The following is a 17,395-nucleotide window of genomic DNA, read 5'->3' on the forward strand; positions in this document are numbered from 1 at the left end:
TTAATTAAATCATGGAAGATTTATTTTTAAAATGCACGTAATTATAGTAAAAGTAAGTAACATTAAAATAGCACAAACTTATATCAAATCACCCAATTATTACCAACGTCTGGTTCGATTTGGCATAATAAACTTCTGCCAAAACACATTTATTAAATAAAATAAAATAAGATTAAGGAAACAACTCGAACTTAAAGTGGAAGTAATGCAGATAAACCGTTTTTTATAGACATAAAAATTTTCACATTGTCGTCATTTTCTATTTTCTACTATTTGTTTTCTATTTTTTGCAGGGGTGTGGAGTCGAAGTCAGAGTCGTGGGGGTTTTGGTATTTTAGCCGGAGTCGTCAAAAATCCCCCCGACTCCGACTCCTTGTTTACTTTACTTTCCCAACTTGTTATGTATATAAAAAACGAAAAGTATTTGAATCGTTTCACATTTGACTCTCCGACTTTTTTGCAAATCTATTCGCTCGGAGATCTCTCGAACCCAAAAAATCTCAAATAAAGAGAAAAATTCGCGCGTCCATGCGCGTATGTTGGAGTCTAATATGTTTAATTTCTTTATTCTGTTCTGAACTATTAAACAATATCCCAGAATGAGTACAGTTTAAGAAACAAAATTTGACACAGTAGCGTGTGTATGAAGAGCATTAATGCTATTAAATTTTTGTTCTTTATTGAAGGTCGACAGGGTAGAGGGGTAGGGGTCACGTGTCATATTTTCAGTGTGGTCGGACTTAATGAATATTTTACTCATTATTAGCATTCACAATCTTATAATATAATCGAGATAGGTTAATAATAATAATAATAATACTGTAATAGTAATAATGATAAGCTCAGAGTTCAAACGGTTAAGAGCAATATTCCCTCTAATTTTTTTTGTATATGAACGGAACATATACTTCTCTGAGCAAAAAAAAAAAAAAAATTTCTGAGCAGATTCTCAGCATATATATATATATATAAAATCTTATTTTTTTCTATAAAAATTAAAATAATTAAGGATTACCCCAAAGAACTCCGTTTCTACCGTACTATTTTAGATGCGGTATTTGGCGTTTTTGTGAAAAATCAAATATACTTTTAGACCCATCTAAAAATTCTCTAATTAGTCTCTGAAGAGAGAGGACCTAATTCTTGCACCCAATGAAAATAGGTAAAATCGGCTATAATTTAAATATCTTAATCTTTTATAATTTAGGTATTCTTGAAACCGTGTTTTCTTATATGTTGAGCATCAAACACAAGACCGTGTTATTTATTAAACACTTGGCACTTTTCCACTTCTATTAGTTGATCAACTATAGAAGTGGAAAAGTGCCAAGTGTTTAATAAATAACACGGTCTTGTGTTTGATGCTCAATCTTAATCTTTGTTATCGTTACTTATTGCGAGAACAACATCTGGCTCATCTGCTAGTTTTTTTTTTTTTTTTTTTTTTTATAAAACTCGTCTCTACCCTCAAAATTAAGCTTGAGTTCTAATATGAGTACAGACAGAAAAGAAAATCTTACAAAATTTGAAGATGATATTTATTATGCACTGGAAAAAATAAATCGCATTGACCACTCTTCAAGTTTGGATCTTAAAACGGCAATACTGCACTATCTAGATATTGTCCAAAATACAACATTGATTGTCACAGCATTGTCACCAACCAAATAGCCCTAATAATTGGTCACTGAATTGGAAGAGACACTAAATGTATTTACATTGTTTTCTTTTTAATACCTCAGGAACACAATAGTCTTTACTGCGGAGTCGACTTTTATGTGAGGTTAATCATCTACTTCGATATGCAAAACCGTTTAAAAATTTTAGGCACAATTATAAAAATATATTAATTAATTAATAAATACGAGGTCTGCCCCAAAATTAAGTGTACTATTTTTTTATTTCAAAGTATACAAGAGTTACATTAAACTACAAACAATCTCATTCAAAGTAGACCCTTGCTAGGTCACACAGTGGTTCCAAAGTTTTTTCCGCTGGTCTTAGCAATAGGTAGAAGTCGCATGGAGCTAGGGAGGTTGTGGAGGTGTGGGGATTTTTTCTTGGCCAACAACTCTCGAATTGATAGAATTGATAGCGCTGTGTGAACAGGCTCATTATCTTGGTGCAGCACCAATCTTCTGCAATATCCCTGCAGACTTGCTTGACCAGTTTTTGAAGTCGTTCCAAGACATCTTTAAAGAAGGCCTGATTAACCGTTTGTCCTGAAGGTAAAAATTCGTTGTGCACAGTTTCACGGTATTCGAAAAAAACGATAAGCATCGTCTTTACCCTGGATCTTTGTGCCACCTAAATACAATGTTTCTCGATAAAGTGGCATCAATATAAGCTTCGGTTAAATCTGCAAATGTCTCGGTTGCAGATTTCTTTAGTTTCACAAAAAAACTTGATAGTGTAACGTTGTTCGAGATTTTTCCCCATTTCAAACGTAACGATGTGTTAAAACACTATCTTAGACAAACAGAAATTGTGCACGTTTGACTTAACCGATCAACTTGAAACAGATCGAGACATGCTGCTAAGATATCTAGCAACGTGAAAATACCAATTAATGATGTGTTAAGCTGCACAATCATTAATAAAAAATCAGTACACCTACTTTTGAAACAGATCTTGTAAAATGTCGAGTCCATCGTAAAGACTGTTGTATTCCTGAATTATTAGAAAGGACAAAATATGAAAACATTTATTGTTTCTTTCAATTTTGTATCATTCCATAGAGTTTGACACTAATTAAAAATCGGTGGAAACTTTTTTTTTCGTTAGTCCACAGACGCGATAAGTTTGAGAGTGAAAGGTCTTAGGTTAATTGTTCACAAATAGTCCTAATTTACACTGACTGACGATTTTCTTTTTTCGAATTCTTAATTTCTTGGCTTTCTTCCATCGGGGTTAGCAAATAATATGTAAGTCATGTGTTATCGAAACAATTAAACAGTTTTAATAATTATTTCGGGTTAAATGGAAGAATAGTGAGTTCTTGTGTATTATCATCACATAACATCGGAAAGATTTGCGTAAAAACAAATGAGACGTAGCCTGAAACTCTTGCTGTTGACTGATTTATAGAAAAGTGAGATTTAATATTATATCAGTCATAAATTTCGGATTTCGCAACGATAATATTTCGCAATACATAAATATACGTTAGTAAACCGCATAACCAAGAATATGCGATATTTCTATCAAAAAACACACACAGAAAGATACATAATACATACAGTCATATACCCTCCAGAATAGCCCTATCTGACATAAGCCTATTTCTTTGAATGATTTTAAATAAAACCAAGGTTTTTTTTTATCTCATGGTCTGTCAACCGATGATGTTTTCTTTTCAATTCATAGACTCCAAAGGAGACAATTCTTGACGACAGAAGGCGTAAAGACTAGTAGTTCGTTTAAAGTCTATAGATGGAGTGTCAATGCTCCATCTACCATCTAATTTACAGCGTCAATAAGTCTACAGTTCTCGTCACAGTTTTTACCTCAGTCTTTCATTACCAGGGAGCGCCACCGCTCCTTCTGCTAGACTGTCGGGGCGATATAGCCGTGTAGCTTCTGCCCAACCGTAACCGTTAAGGTCTACATCAGGTTATTAATAGAGATTTAAATACCGATATTTTGTTGTTAGATGAAATCAAACATCCAGTACACAAACTGCTTTAATATTTGCATCATTGTAATGATGCAAATATTAAATGATGCATAAATGAAGTATGCATCATTTAAGTGGTTTCAATTAACCCTGTTTAAATTACATTAAAACACGGTCCTCAGATTAGTACTAGTTTATAGACTGTGGTAAAGTTATAGTTTTCTGACAGGTTGTATAACACTATGTAACTTATTAAACAGAAACATTAGAATAAAGATATTAAACAGAATAAATGTTATAATTTGTTGTTTGTTGACTGAAAACAAACTTTAAAAAATATAGTAATTGTAATTAATACGTTTGGTCATTTAAATTAACGTTACATAATAATTGAGAGTAATGTAACAGTCAAATTGCATATTCCAATGAATAATTGTTGCTTAATAATCATTTTATTATAAACTAAACAATAAATAAAGTCGAAGTAGATATTTCTATTTTTTGTCTACTGTTTAAAAAATTTTTATAAATATATTTATTTAATTCTCTATAAAAAGTAATTAAATTGAATTTATATACATAAGAAAGTTCTTAAATAAAGGAAGTTATTATCTCTTGCAAATACTTTTGAAAGTTTGAAGGTTTTGCTTTACATGATGTGTAAAGTTTGTGAGAATGGTTTTTGATCTTATGTTGATAGACCTCGGTTCGTTAAACTTTGCTACGAGAGCGTGTTTTAATTAGGTAATATTATAGACCAGTGTTTTCTAACCTTTTTGGATTAACGACACACTAAATTTAATTATATTCCTGCGATACCATACTTTTTAAAATAAAAATGTTTAAAATTATTTTTTAATTAAAAACTTGTATATTTTATTATCTGCTTAAAATTTAAAATAAATTACGGTAGATTTAAAAAATTTTGATTAATACGGAAGTAAAACTTAACAAGACAAAGCTTCGCAATATGCGAGGCTTTGTCTTGTTAACTTAACTACTGAATAACTATTGAATTTGTTTTTGTGTTGTTTTGCACAAAAGATAATCAAACTAAATTTATTTTAATATTTTAAATAATTTTATTACTTTTTGTTTTGTAAATTTGCCTATTTTCAATTAGTTTTTATACAAATATTGTTACATCATTTGTACAATACTTTTTAAAACACTTTTTTGCCATGTGGGCACAAAGGCCTCTTTTAGCAAGCCCATTGTGCATTCGGCCAGGTCTACAAAGAAGCGGCCGGGTAGTGAGGAACAGAGCCCGACGTATCAGGGCCTGGCAGAACCAACGGTAGGCTTGGTAAAAGAACTTCTAAGTGTCCTCAAGACTGAAAAAACGAAAAAAGTACAATACCATATGCAAAATAATATTAGAAACATAATTTTATTATTCTTTTTTGAATATTTATTAATTACATATAATTATTTGGATCTACTATAGATTACTATCTATGGAATTTCGGGACTTTGAGTATATATTTGAACTGAGGGAACCGAGACAAGTTCAACGATACCTTACTTTTGGGGCGGAGGCAAAAAATAAGAAAGTTATCATACTTTTTTCGGCGATCGTGCGATGATCGGGAGTCACGTCGCTCTCTCCGCTATGCCTATCGCGTGTTTAACAGGCAGTCCGACAAGTCGGCCATATATACCTTCAACAAAGGCAGATGTTGATCCACGAGCACATTGATTGTCTACAGTTCGAGTTAAGTCCTTTTTGCACACCCTCGCGCTCGTCGACCTCGGGGGCTACGGCTCCTCAGTCTCGCTATCGCAATCGGGAGTCGCGATGCTTGAACAAAAGGAAAAAAAAAAAAAACTGGCGTTCGACTGTTCGTGCTCCCGACGGACTCCTCTCGGGAGAGGAACCGCCGGCAGGCCGCCGATTGTTTAACGTCACTAGTTATTCATTCACGGTAGTTCTTGAACAAAAGAAAAAAAAGGAAGTGGCATTCGACTGTTCGTGCAATTTCTTGCTTTTCAGCGTGTTTTTTAAATTTGTGTGCAGACTTTATTGCGAGATGGCAGCAATAGCAACTACGGTGCTGTCTGTATGAAAGCATTAAAAAAGTATGATAACTTAAAAACTACGATAACTTTCTTATTTTTCGTCTCCGGTCCAAAAGTAGGAACGTTGAACTCGTCTCGGTCCCCTCAGTTCAGATATATACTCAAAGTCCCGAAATTCCATAGATAGTAATTTATAGTATCCCCAATTATTTTATCGAAAATGTAATAATTAAAAAGTATTATTAAAACTTAAGCAACAAATAGTTTAATTTCTGCATTCCATTTTTAAAATAACTTCTTTAGGACTATGGATGTCTAAACCAAAACTAAAATCCATCACCAACTGAAATTGGATTGAATTATAAAAACGAATTAAAATATAAATTTAAAAACATTTTTTAGTGAAATTTAAATATTCGAACCTTCGATTCTTCACAAAGACGAAATCGAAAATGGCGAAAAACATTTGCCAGACACAATTTCATTTCCAATTGACTAAATTTCATACCCAAACAACTTCTCGGTCCCAATCCAAAGGGAAAATATGTATAAGGACGAATGAGATTCCTATTTTCTGGAAGAAATCTGAAACAATTTTTATTTATGAGAATTCATAAACGAAACTGTAACATATTCAATGAAAAATAATAATTGAATTTATATAGTATCTTGAAATATTTCGAAATATCATTTTTTTGCTTTTTATATCTTGCATTTTACATACATCTAATAAGTTGTAGTGGTATAAAATACAGTATATTATATTTGGTGTAATAAACTATAGTCTTAAAAATATATTTAGTTGCGAATTTAATACACTCTTCGAATATTAGTATCATTTAAAGCAATGGATCCTAAATATCAGGATTAATTCTATTGTACAGTCTCTCTTAAAACACTTACTTTCATAATCATTATTCTCGAATAACAATCTTTTAGAAATACAATACACATAAATAAAATACAATGTAGCTCGGCTTGTTTATGTTTGTTGACACGTTTTTTAAACTCTTTCCGTCATGTTGGTCACTAAAATGACCTTTTGTAGCATACCATTTATGGGTTCGGCCAGGCCTACAATCAGGCGAGGGACGAGGTCCGACGTATCCTGACGGACCACTACCTAAAAAATTTTTGGGGCTTTTCGACCCGTCCGGATTTCCTACCCCAAAACGGTAGGCTGCCATTCTAATTGCTCGACCATCCGGCTGTCTAATAAAACATTCTTCGCTTCCTTATTCCATTTAGCCAATATAAGAAATGATTGTATTTGATAATTCTGCTATAAATTTAATATCGGTTTATATTATTTTTTCATTTATATATTCTTGTGCATTATTATTATTATTAATTAATCATGACATAATTCAAGTTTTCAAGCTCGTTGAACTATTCCTCATCGCAATTCATCTCATTCTACCTACAAACTGTACAGTTTGCAGTTCCACACTCAACTCACAATTTTTACTAATAGCGCACTAGAAGCGTAACAATATATGAAAAATGTCTTTGAAAAAATAGTTTCTTAGTTAAGAACATAGGAATGGAGAGTACGGTAATTTTCATGTGAATATTATCCATTTTAACATTCCCATTTGCATGTATACATACAGAAAGAGATAATATTTAAATGTAATGTTTTACTACCTGATACAAGTCTTACTTATAACGATTATGTTTTTAATTGAATATAAAATATAGGAATTTATATAAGTTTAGATAAACTATACATTTTAATATACAGCATTTTATATAGCCTATGATATAAACACTTGGTACTACTTTTCAGATACGTCAAGAAAGACAATCATTTATTTTCTTAATAAAGTATAATAATAATTACCTTTCGGGATCAAACTTTTTGGGATTCGGAAACCATTCTTCATCTTGATGAATCGCATAAATCGGTATTGCGATCATCATATTTTTAGGAACAACAATATCTGTTCCTTCTAAATGATAATCTTCGTGTCCCATGCGAATAACTCTACAGAATAAAATGTAAAGTTGAAAATGATAATATATTTACTTTTATTTCTTTGAAAAATAAGAAGTATTTACTTTGAAACTGGTGAGTAATATCTCAACGTTTCAGAAATGACTGCGTCTAAATAAGGTAAATTCTGAACGTCTTCGTATTGTAGTTCTTCCTTTAAAAATATATGAGAAATGTTCACATTGAAGTTAAATTTTATATTTAGAAAAAAGGAAAACCAACCTTGTTTTGAAGTTTTTCTTGTAATTCTTTTGCTAAATTTTCTTGGCATTCGGGATTCAATGCTAAACTGTATACGATAAAGTTAATATTGGCAGCAGTTGTGACGAATCCGACGAGAAAAAACATAATGCACTGGGAGATAATTTCGTCGCGGGTCAGATCTAATATTTTTACAATAATTTTATAAAAATAAAAATATAACGAGTTTTAAATTTTAGATGTAAGTTATATACAGTATTAATTTTAAAAACAATTCTATTCTTCTAGAAAATATTAGTTTGAATAACATTAAAAGTGTTATAAATCTTATTCAGTTTTGCTTTGTTAATACTGTGAAATTTCTGAAAATTACAGGGCCTTTCAGAATACTATCTCTTATATTATTGGTTATTTCCGAAACTAACTTTTTCGCTCTTATGATTAATGCAATTTGAAACGCTTTGAAAAGGCCAGTTTTTTACTGTACAATATTGCTAGCAATTAACGGCATGATAAGTTTCATCTGTCTTACATCATCGTTTTGGGTGGTTTGTGGCAAAATTGTAAATGTAAACGACGATGCTCTTGATGAATAGGAATCAATTCTGATCATTAATTAATGATGGGTATTCTGAACATGACTTCTATAAATATGGACAAGACGAGATTATAAAGCAATTCCAGACAAAGCGTAACAACGAAAAGTGAGTAATACAAAGGCGAAAAAATAGCAAAGCAAAAACTGTCTATTGCTTTGTGTGCTTAATCTCTGCAGGAAAAAGGAACCATCATTGATAATTTATAGCTGTTCAACTATGGTATTTCGAAAATATTCGTGTTTCATAACTTGTATTTAGTGGGATGCAAACAAGAAATGTGGATATCATGACATACTTTTTCTTCTTTGATAAGTTGAATGATAATATGTGCCGACAAATGAGAAAAATTCTGCTGTTTGTCGCAAATGCAGCATGCTATTGCTAATAATTTCATCTCCTCTTAAGAAGTTGTTTCACATGGAGTTGAAGTTATTACCAGCAAACACAGCAATCAAGATCGAGGACGTCTTACTCTAATATAGCAGTCTTCATACGATAACGATGATGTGCCATAACCTAAACGTAAAAAGCATACTAAAAATATTAGTCATTATATTATATTATGTATACTGTAGTATATTTTTATTATTTACTTTTCAATATATTTTAATAGGTATGAACATGTTAATAATTTGTTCATAAATATTAAAAAATATACAGTGTTTTCAAATACGAGGTGATAAAGTTATTACGACGTTATGGTGATGTCTCGTTATGTTGTGAAATGTTATTACCGTCATGGGGAGGCCGCCGTATTGCAAATACAAAATAAATACATCTAAAGATCTACACAGGTATGCTTCAAGAACTTAGAATACACTAAAATATCATAAACATACAACCATTCGTTACAGATTAAGCTCAATACACTCGACACACCAGAAAGATATACTTTATCATAATTATCCTAATATCGTAATCAGTGCTATGTATATATATAGCACTAATTATGATATTAGGTTTCATTGAGAAAATATATAAGATTAAACGAAAAAGCGCTATCTCGAAACAACGCTATGTCAGGGAGCGCTAATCGAGGTATTACTGCATTTGAAGTGTATCGATTGTTCTTCGGATGTACTGTACAAATAAAGTATTCACTTATTGCTATTTAATTATCATTTATTGAGACATTTTCCTGTACAGCCGTCCACAATTTACCCATTACAAGCAGATTTGATCCTCAGTGAAATAAGCCAGCATTGGTAAGGAAGGAGAACGATGTTATGAACCTCATAATCCACAATATTTTATGGACGTTTGAATTAATAATAAATTTTTCAAAAAATAAATAAATAAAGAGTTTCGTGTAATTTTTAAAATGTGGCAAGTTTTTCCAATTTAATTTCTAGCAACTCGTAAAATTTTGAGAAGAGAACTTACGTTTATTTTCAGTAGTATTAGAACCAAACTTTTGATCTTTTGTTTCATAACCTGAACTTTCTAACATCCATTGAAGAAAATCATCGTATTTTTCCTATAGTATAAATAAATTCCTTTATAAATACATTTTTAAAAATGCAATAACCTATATATATTATTGATATATTTAAATTATACTGTATAATTATTTCATAATTCTTTACGTACCTTTTCATGCAGTTTACGTTTTTCCAGTAGATCAAGTACTGTGTTATATAAGAACGAAGTCATTTTTGTATCAGCAAATGACAATTTTAGAAACTTGCTTAATTTTGGAAATATTGCTGTAAAAATTACACTTCTTCGTAATTATAAACACTCGTATTAATATAATAATATGCTAAAAATATTTAAAACGTTCAGTAAACGAACTCAATGCATCAGTGCATGTATGGATCGTTTAGTAAAAGAAATGATTTCGGTGCTCAGGGTTCAGAAAAGTACTAAACGTAACAATATGGCTGCTCCCAAATGTCGCGAATTTAATTATAAAAAGAGTTGCCAGATGTACCGGATTTTTCCAACTGCCATCGGGAGGACTTTATTGTAAAAATTGTTCCCAAAATAAAGTATTTTTTGTTTTCTACATTTTAAATGTATTTCTATCACAGAAAGTGTAAAATGTACACATCTTGCATGTCTTAAAATTGAAGCACCTCAATATCTTCCTGGAAGAACTCACTTTTTTTTTGATTTTAACTCCAAGTACCTGTCAACTCTAATTATGAAGGATGTGAATTTTTTTTCTTTTCGGATGAAAGATTATCTCAGATAATTGAAAACGATATGAATGTTATATAAATAACGTTGATATTCATTTTCAAAATACTAGCGAGATCTTGTAAGAGATGCTTTTTCGACAGTTTAAATGCACACAGTAATCATTCAGTAATTTTTTATATATATATATATATATATTTATCATTACCTCTGCACTGAAAGAATTTGTACTGATGCCTAAGTTTATCTACTGAATTTGTCTATTTACCAAGCATCAGATGTCTCCATGGGACTGATGAAAAAATATTGGAGATGGAATTCACAAAAGGATTTTTAACGTAATCATGACTATCAATTATCATATTGAAAGCGCATCTGGAAACTGAATCCATTACAAAGACGTTAAAATGTCTAGGAGAAAAAACGCAAAAATAACTATTATTTATGGGGTAGAAAAGACAATCAACTTTATTCTATGAGAATTTTAAAAAAAAATTAAGAACTCTTTGAATCAGGAAAAGGGAATGATGAGAATTATATACATTTAATTATGGAAATGTATAGAAATGTTAAACCATGTATTAAGATAAGATAGATTTAAAGTGTTACAAAAAAGAGATTTAGGATTTAAGGTGGCTTTGGAGTTTATCAAGGTTAGGCCCATATTTTTTTTTTTTTTTTTTTTTTAGTTATTAATATTAGGTAAATGATTGTAGTTTGCTGTGAGGAAAGAGCTATGATATATGTTATTTACAATTTATATTGTGTTTATTAATTTAATAAGATAGAGAAAGATTAAAATTGAGCCAAAAAAAGTTAGGAGCAGGTTAGAGAGAAGGATTTAAAGTCAGTAAATTTAGTTCTTAGATTTCAAATATAGACTGTTAAAAGAAAAAGAGAAGATTTCAACTATTTAGACAACATAGTCAACATATTTACAGACACATAATAACTTAGAGATGATTAGAGGATGATGAGTTAAAGGCTGACAAATAAAATAGGTAAACGTAGGGTGTAAGAGTTCAGACAGTATTATTAGATATTGACAGTGATAGTGATTAGTGATGACATGGAGACTAAAAGAAAGACATGTTACTGATATTTTAAACCTATATAAATAATGGACAGGTGTAGCAGGCCATCAATAAATATTCATTCATATTCTACTTTTGATAGTGCAGAATATTATATAAATTACCAAACTATGTAGAGCCAATGAATATAATTTCTCATGTCAAAAATACAAACTATTTCATTCCAAATACTATTTCTTCTCACTATACTTTATGTAGTGTTAACGTTAATAAATTATTTTAAAAATTGTTTGTCTTTATCTGGATTAAATTTCTATGACTATTTAAATGTATCAGAGGATAAGCTATGTTTTTCCTAATTGCCATACATATGCAATAAAACAAAACAGTAAAATGCAAATTTATTTACTTATTTTACCATTATCTACTTATTAAACAGATATATTATACACAAAACATTATGTACAAAACTTTCATTTACAATATGTAGAAATATAACAGTTTTAAACATTATAAAAGAGCTTCTTGTCTTGAAAATTGTTGAAACTATCTGAAATATTATAGTAGATGTAACAGAGACTTATCACAATGCTACTAATAGCATTAAATGATAGAAGTGTCATTTTTATGTTACCAGTAGCAGTGTGATAAGTCTCTGTTCTCTAATATTTGAGATATTAGTTTTAACAGTTTTAAACAGATCTCTATTTAAAACCTGGATAAATTAAACCTGGCCGCATCCTTATTTGTAATTTAAAATCATCATGGTATTAATTTTTTTTATAAACCAAAAACACTGTTTCTTTTTTATACATGATATAAAATTTAAAAATGTAATTACGAATAAGATTTTTTACATAGAACAGAAGAAAGTTACAAAAACGCTTCAAAACGGGAAAACTACTTCCTAACCAAATAGATAAACTTTTCCTCGCCTAGCAGCGACTCTCACGCCAGCTATCAGCAACCCGAGACATTAACTGAACTTTAAAGCATAGCGCAAGAACCAGTATATCTATCGACTCTGATATTCCGAGTGGGTCGAACTTAATGACGATTTTACACATTATTAGCATTTACAATTTTTTAATCCCAAACCCATACTTACCTTTAAAAATTAAGCTTTTTGCCATTTTATAATAAGTAAAAATATAAAAAGTGTTTTAATAAAACATCATACAGATGGTGTCACACACGCAGTTTTAAATGTTGCAGGAAAAGTGAAGTAACTCGTTGCTGATTTTTAAAATTCTTTTCGCCCTGTGGGTTCTAAAAGAGCCTTCTTTTAGCAATCCCATTATGGGTTCGGCAGACTCACAACATGGCGACTAGGTAGCGAGAGATGGGCCCGACACATCCGGACAGGCCACTCTCCTGAAAAATTCTTAGGAATTTTCGACCCTGGATTCCCAGAGCGATAGGCTGTCGTCGTAGCCGTTCGGCCATCCGACAGTGGTAGTGACAAATGGAAGGAATGACTTTTTTTTTCCAAAGGCCTACTTCAAGTCCATAAAGGGGCCAAATAGAAGATGTTCAAAAATGAACGCTGCCATGAAGTTCTTAATTAACGTGTTTGATGCCACACACTAAACCTCATCATTACAAATGGACTTCATATTAATCTTTGCTCTATTGGCGATGATTATAGGCTTCATATAACCGGATTCTAATCAATGTAGTTCAGTCAAAACTCATAACCAGAAGCTTTCGAGCAGAGGCATATTCAGTGTTTTGAGATCATGGTTGCTGCTCAACGTACGTTCAGAGTATACTAAGCGGGAATGCATTAGTGACATCAAGCGAGAACAAATAACGTAGAAAGTAACTACACTAGCCTAACCAAAGAATCTTTATTGGCTCTTTATCTCTTATGATGAAATTTCATAGCCTGCTTAACAGTTCTTAAAAATTATATGTATCATATAATTATGAATATAACCTATAAAGCCCTGATCTATAAGCTAACTGCATATATAAAGTATTTAATTTTTTCTGTATAAAATTTTTACACCCCGAACTTCCAGACCATCTGACATGATTCAAGAGAGAAAAAACCCGAAGTACTGGGTTAATCATGCAAATTAAGCAGCAGGTGGATTTCAGAGTATTTTTACTGGTTTTAAAGAGATTGCAATATTCTTAATTTGCAATGGGCTGTCCTGAAAAAATGTAATGTCAACCGATGTCACAATGCAAAGTATGCATGAGCATGAATCAAAATATGGTATCTTTCAGGTCAGATGCAGAATGTTAAGATGCAGGAATTTGAAAAACGTTTTGCCGGCCGATTAAATCTCTTCAAGAATCCACTACTGAGGCAGACATTTCGTGGATGCCGGTTATTTGGTCTCCAAAATCCTGTCAAATTGTATGAAGCCCTATAGTTATACGAGATAGTGAACGAAACCCTTGAAGCTGTAGCTAATGTATTATTTCCTGAAAAAAGTCTATTACAGTATTTCGAAAACTAGCTTGTCGATATTTACTATGGGTAGGAGAGTTGATGACATGTCAATGAATATTGAAGATATCTTAAAATTCAGAGCATCTCATTTCAACACGTTTTTCATGGTGTGATATAGCTCAACTGGCTATCTTCCTTTGAGGTATTAACGATGAATTTCACATAATTGAAGAGTTAGAGAATATGATGGGGATAAAGCTAGTGCGGATTTCAAAGAAGAGTTGATGAAAGAACTAAGAAGTTGGGCTTTTAACTCTTTGAAATCTGCAGAGAGGTTTTCAGGAATGTTAATAAATGATTGAATGGTTGACTGATATTGCAACTGATGGGTAACCAATGGTTAGAAAGAACATCGGCTTGATAACTCACGTCTCTCAAAAAGCCAAGATTCTTTATTTTTTCTTTATTGTCTGTTATCCTTAATTTATTACAACGATGGCAAAATGCAGTTATGTTTCTTTTTAAACTCCTTTCTACTTGCGAATACTAAACAAGGCTTTTTTAATCGTGTTTCCATCCCATTATGGGCCTGACAGAAACCAGCCAACAATAGGTAGGCGGATGGTGAAAGACGGAGCCCGGTCACCCACAAAAATTTTCTGAGGTCACTCTACTGAATTTCGTTTCCAAATCTATCAGAGCGGTAGGCTGATGCCTTAACCATTTCGCTATTCGGCGTGAATCATATTTATTTTTATAATATACAATAAAGGCTATACAACGTACAATACATATATTATTTGTATGTGTGTGTGCGTGTGCTTGTATTGCAATATTACAAACTTTAAATTCTTAGACGTAAAATTCTATTTAAAAATATATAAGAAATTCATTGTTTATAATTCCAAAAATGTTGACTGTTATATAAAAACACGATAAAGTATTAGTATTGCGAGTTATTAATATAACATTTATTAATAAATTACTGTTATAAATAAAAGAACTTACTGAGTACAGTTAACAGGTTTACCATCTTTAGCTACTTCGTACAGGTTTTCTTCTAGAGCTTTGACGCATTTATTGATTTTTGGAATAAGCTAAAAACAGTTTCCAAATTAAAAATAATATAATAAATAATTAGGAAAGTTCATAAAGCTTATATAAAAATTTCATAAGCAGTGCAACCTCGTTCGTTGTCGAAAAAATATACAAGAATAACTTTATTTTGGTATAATTAAAAACAGGAGTTCGCTTAACATGTGATGTTCTGAAAATATTATTTAAATCAACATAAGTTTAAATAATATTTATAAATCATTTTTGGTCTAAATAGCTTAGAAATGCACATAGCGTGCTAGCCCCTTTTCCTTTAGCCACTTCATTAATGATTGCCATCCCAGAAACATTTCTTCAATGAAGTGATATGCTGCAGCAAAAATAGCAGCTTAAAACAGGAACATTTTTCTTCTGTTGAATGGTGTTTCTTCTCATAATATCGACGACTTGAATTCGCCAAACATTAGAGTGCTCTTCGTTCTCTACGATATATTTTTATCTTTGTTACAGCATTTCGTCGATTCTATCGCATTTCGTAGATTTCGATGATCGATTTCCAGTTACTTTTAATCACTCATACAGATTATTTCATGTTTTCAAACAAGTTAATAAATATGTACCATGGACCAGGAGTCGAAAAAGTGGTCGACATAACATTATTGGGGGTCGATTATTAAGCTTAAGCTAAAGATAAGGGGGAGCTAAGGATCAAGCTTATCCGTCTCACTGATTGTCAGTTACAAAAATTATTATTAACATATATACAATAAATGCCAAAAATTCAAAATTAAAAGAAATGTATTAAAATAGTAAGTGGTTTTTTTTTGTTTTTTTTTTTTTTTGCTTGTAACACAAACTTTTTGGTGGGGGAGTCGATGTGAGGTTTCGGGGGTCGACGACGAAAAAAGTTTGGCGACCCTTGCCATAGACTATTATCTGTTAAGAAATATGGAATATGCAATTTGAAAGCAAACTTCGATAACTCAAACTCTGTATTTTATTATTTCATACATTTTGAGATAACGAGATTTCATTCTATTATCAATATTTATTTTACTATTTTCGAGAACAATAATTTCGATAATATTAAGATAAAGGAAATATCTTTTACTGACTCATTTTAAACAGTACGATAAGATCATTTAGGCTACAATTTTAAGTTTGTTTACCTTTCTAATTTTAGCAATGCTAAATATTGGTGTGAGAGTAGATTTTACTCTTCTCCATGCCTCATCTTCCATCGTGATAAGCATATTATCGATAATTCGATCTCCAAATTTCCATCGCTAATTATTATTAATTTTTCGAAAAAAAAATTAAAAATCAAAATTAAAACTTATTATTAAATAACAAAATTACTAACTCTTTCATTTGGTATTTTATTGAAATCTCTAATCAATATATTTTTAATTAATTCCGGTTCAGAAACCATAAGAATAGGGTTTAATCCTTCGTAAATACTGGAAAATATAGATAATGACGATAATTTAATACAAAGGAGAAACGAAATCAATTATAAATTAAGATACAACGTACCCAAATATTCTTCCGTATTTCTTATACCACTCCAATTCTATATAACCTTGAGGCTTAAAAATACATATTTTATATAAAATTACGTATTAAATTAACAATTTAAAAGTAGGTTTTAAATCGTCCATGGTACGTTTCGTTATAAGTAAATGTATTAAATAATAATAAATGTACCTCCTTCCATCTTGTCCCGTATGAACCTAACAACCACGTTGTTTTTGGTGAAGGAATTCCTCTTCTTTTCCAGTAACTATACACTATACTGAGATAACTAAAGTATTTAAATAAAATGTTATTTAGTATATTAGTATGTTAGTTAGGATATTTAATAATTGTTCGAACTTAAGAGAGGAAAATGAAAATCTTACGTGTAAATAAATGATATTAAAGCGATGAAGAATCCAATAATCCAATATGGCTGAAAGTAATTCGTAGTGAACTCCATTTGAACTTGAAGTTTATTGACGATATACCTATTATGTTGTAGAACTGCAATGATAAAAAGAAGTAGATAGATAAAACTAAGAAAAATACATTGAATACTGATTTGATATCAGGAATTTTTACCGTAAAGATATTTTATAGATAACATAATTGATTAATTGAAAATAATTTATTAGTAATTGAAAATAATTAATGATTTTTATAACAGAAGAATATTATAAAACTGTATAGAAAATAGCCTTTGTGTCTAATGATGCAAAACTCGATGATAATTTCCAAATTTAAATATAAAATAATAAAAATGTTATAGAAAATTATTATATATTTTTATATTTTTATAATTTATTAAAC

General features: G+C 30.8%; 1 protein-coding gene across 4 annotated transcripts in view; it reads right to left on the reverse strand.

Annotated features, from left to right (window-relative positions):
- Nucleotides 1-17,066, reverse strand: part of LOC136988485 (cytochrome P450 3A8-like) — a 49,055-nt gene extending 31,989 nt beyond the window's left edge. Inside the window, exons 1-14 of one of the 4 annotated variants that reach the window (XM_067286350.1) lie at nucleotides 16,969-17,066; nucleotides 16,775-16,871; nucleotides 16,604-16,656; nucleotides 16,431-16,527; nucleotides 16,237-16,353; nucleotides 15,020-15,108; nucleotides 10,842-10,984; nucleotides 10,022-10,137; nucleotides 9,815-9,908; nucleotides 7,854-8,014; nucleotides 7,697-7,785; nucleotides 7,479-7,622; nucleotides 6,058-6,220; nucleotides 5,878-5,978 (exon numbers count right to left, since the gene is read on the reverse strand). In XM_067286350.1, coding sequence (XP_067142451.1) covers nucleotides 5,901-5,978; nucleotides 6,058-6,220; nucleotides 7,479-7,622; nucleotides 7,697-7,785; nucleotides 7,854-8,014; nucleotides 9,815-9,908; nucleotides 10,022-10,137; nucleotides 10,842-10,984; nucleotides 15,020-15,108; nucleotides 16,237-16,353; nucleotides 16,431-16,527; nucleotides 16,604-16,656; nucleotides 16,775-16,871; nucleotides 16,969-17,045 — 1,518 coding nt within the window. In that variant the 5' untranslated portion in view covers nucleotides 17,046-17,066 and the 3' untranslated portion in view covers nucleotides 5,878-5,900. Of the gene's footprint in view, nucleotides 1-5,877; nucleotides 5,979-6,057; nucleotides 6,221-7,478; nucleotides 7,623-7,696; nucleotides 7,786-7,853; nucleotides 8,015-9,814; nucleotides 9,909-10,021; nucleotides 10,138-10,841; nucleotides 10,985-15,019; nucleotides 15,109-16,236; nucleotides 16,354-16,430; nucleotides 16,528-16,603; nucleotides 16,657-16,774; nucleotides 16,872-16,968 lie in introns of those variants that run through there. The other 3 variants (XM_067286351.1, XM_067286349.1, XM_067286352.1) reach the window with 3 other exon arrangements.
- Between the last annotated feature and the right edge of the window lie 329 nt (nucleotides 17,067-17,395).

This window comes from Centruroides vittatus, unplaced genomic scaffold (assembly GCF_030686945.1).
Source record: "Centruroides vittatus isolate TY-2023 unplaced genomic scaffold, ASM3068694v2 scaffold_3315, whole genome shotgun sequence".
NCBI classification, from domain to species: domain Eukaryota; kingdom Metazoa; phylum Arthropoda; class Arachnida; order Scorpiones; family Buthidae; genus Centruroides; species Centruroides vittatus.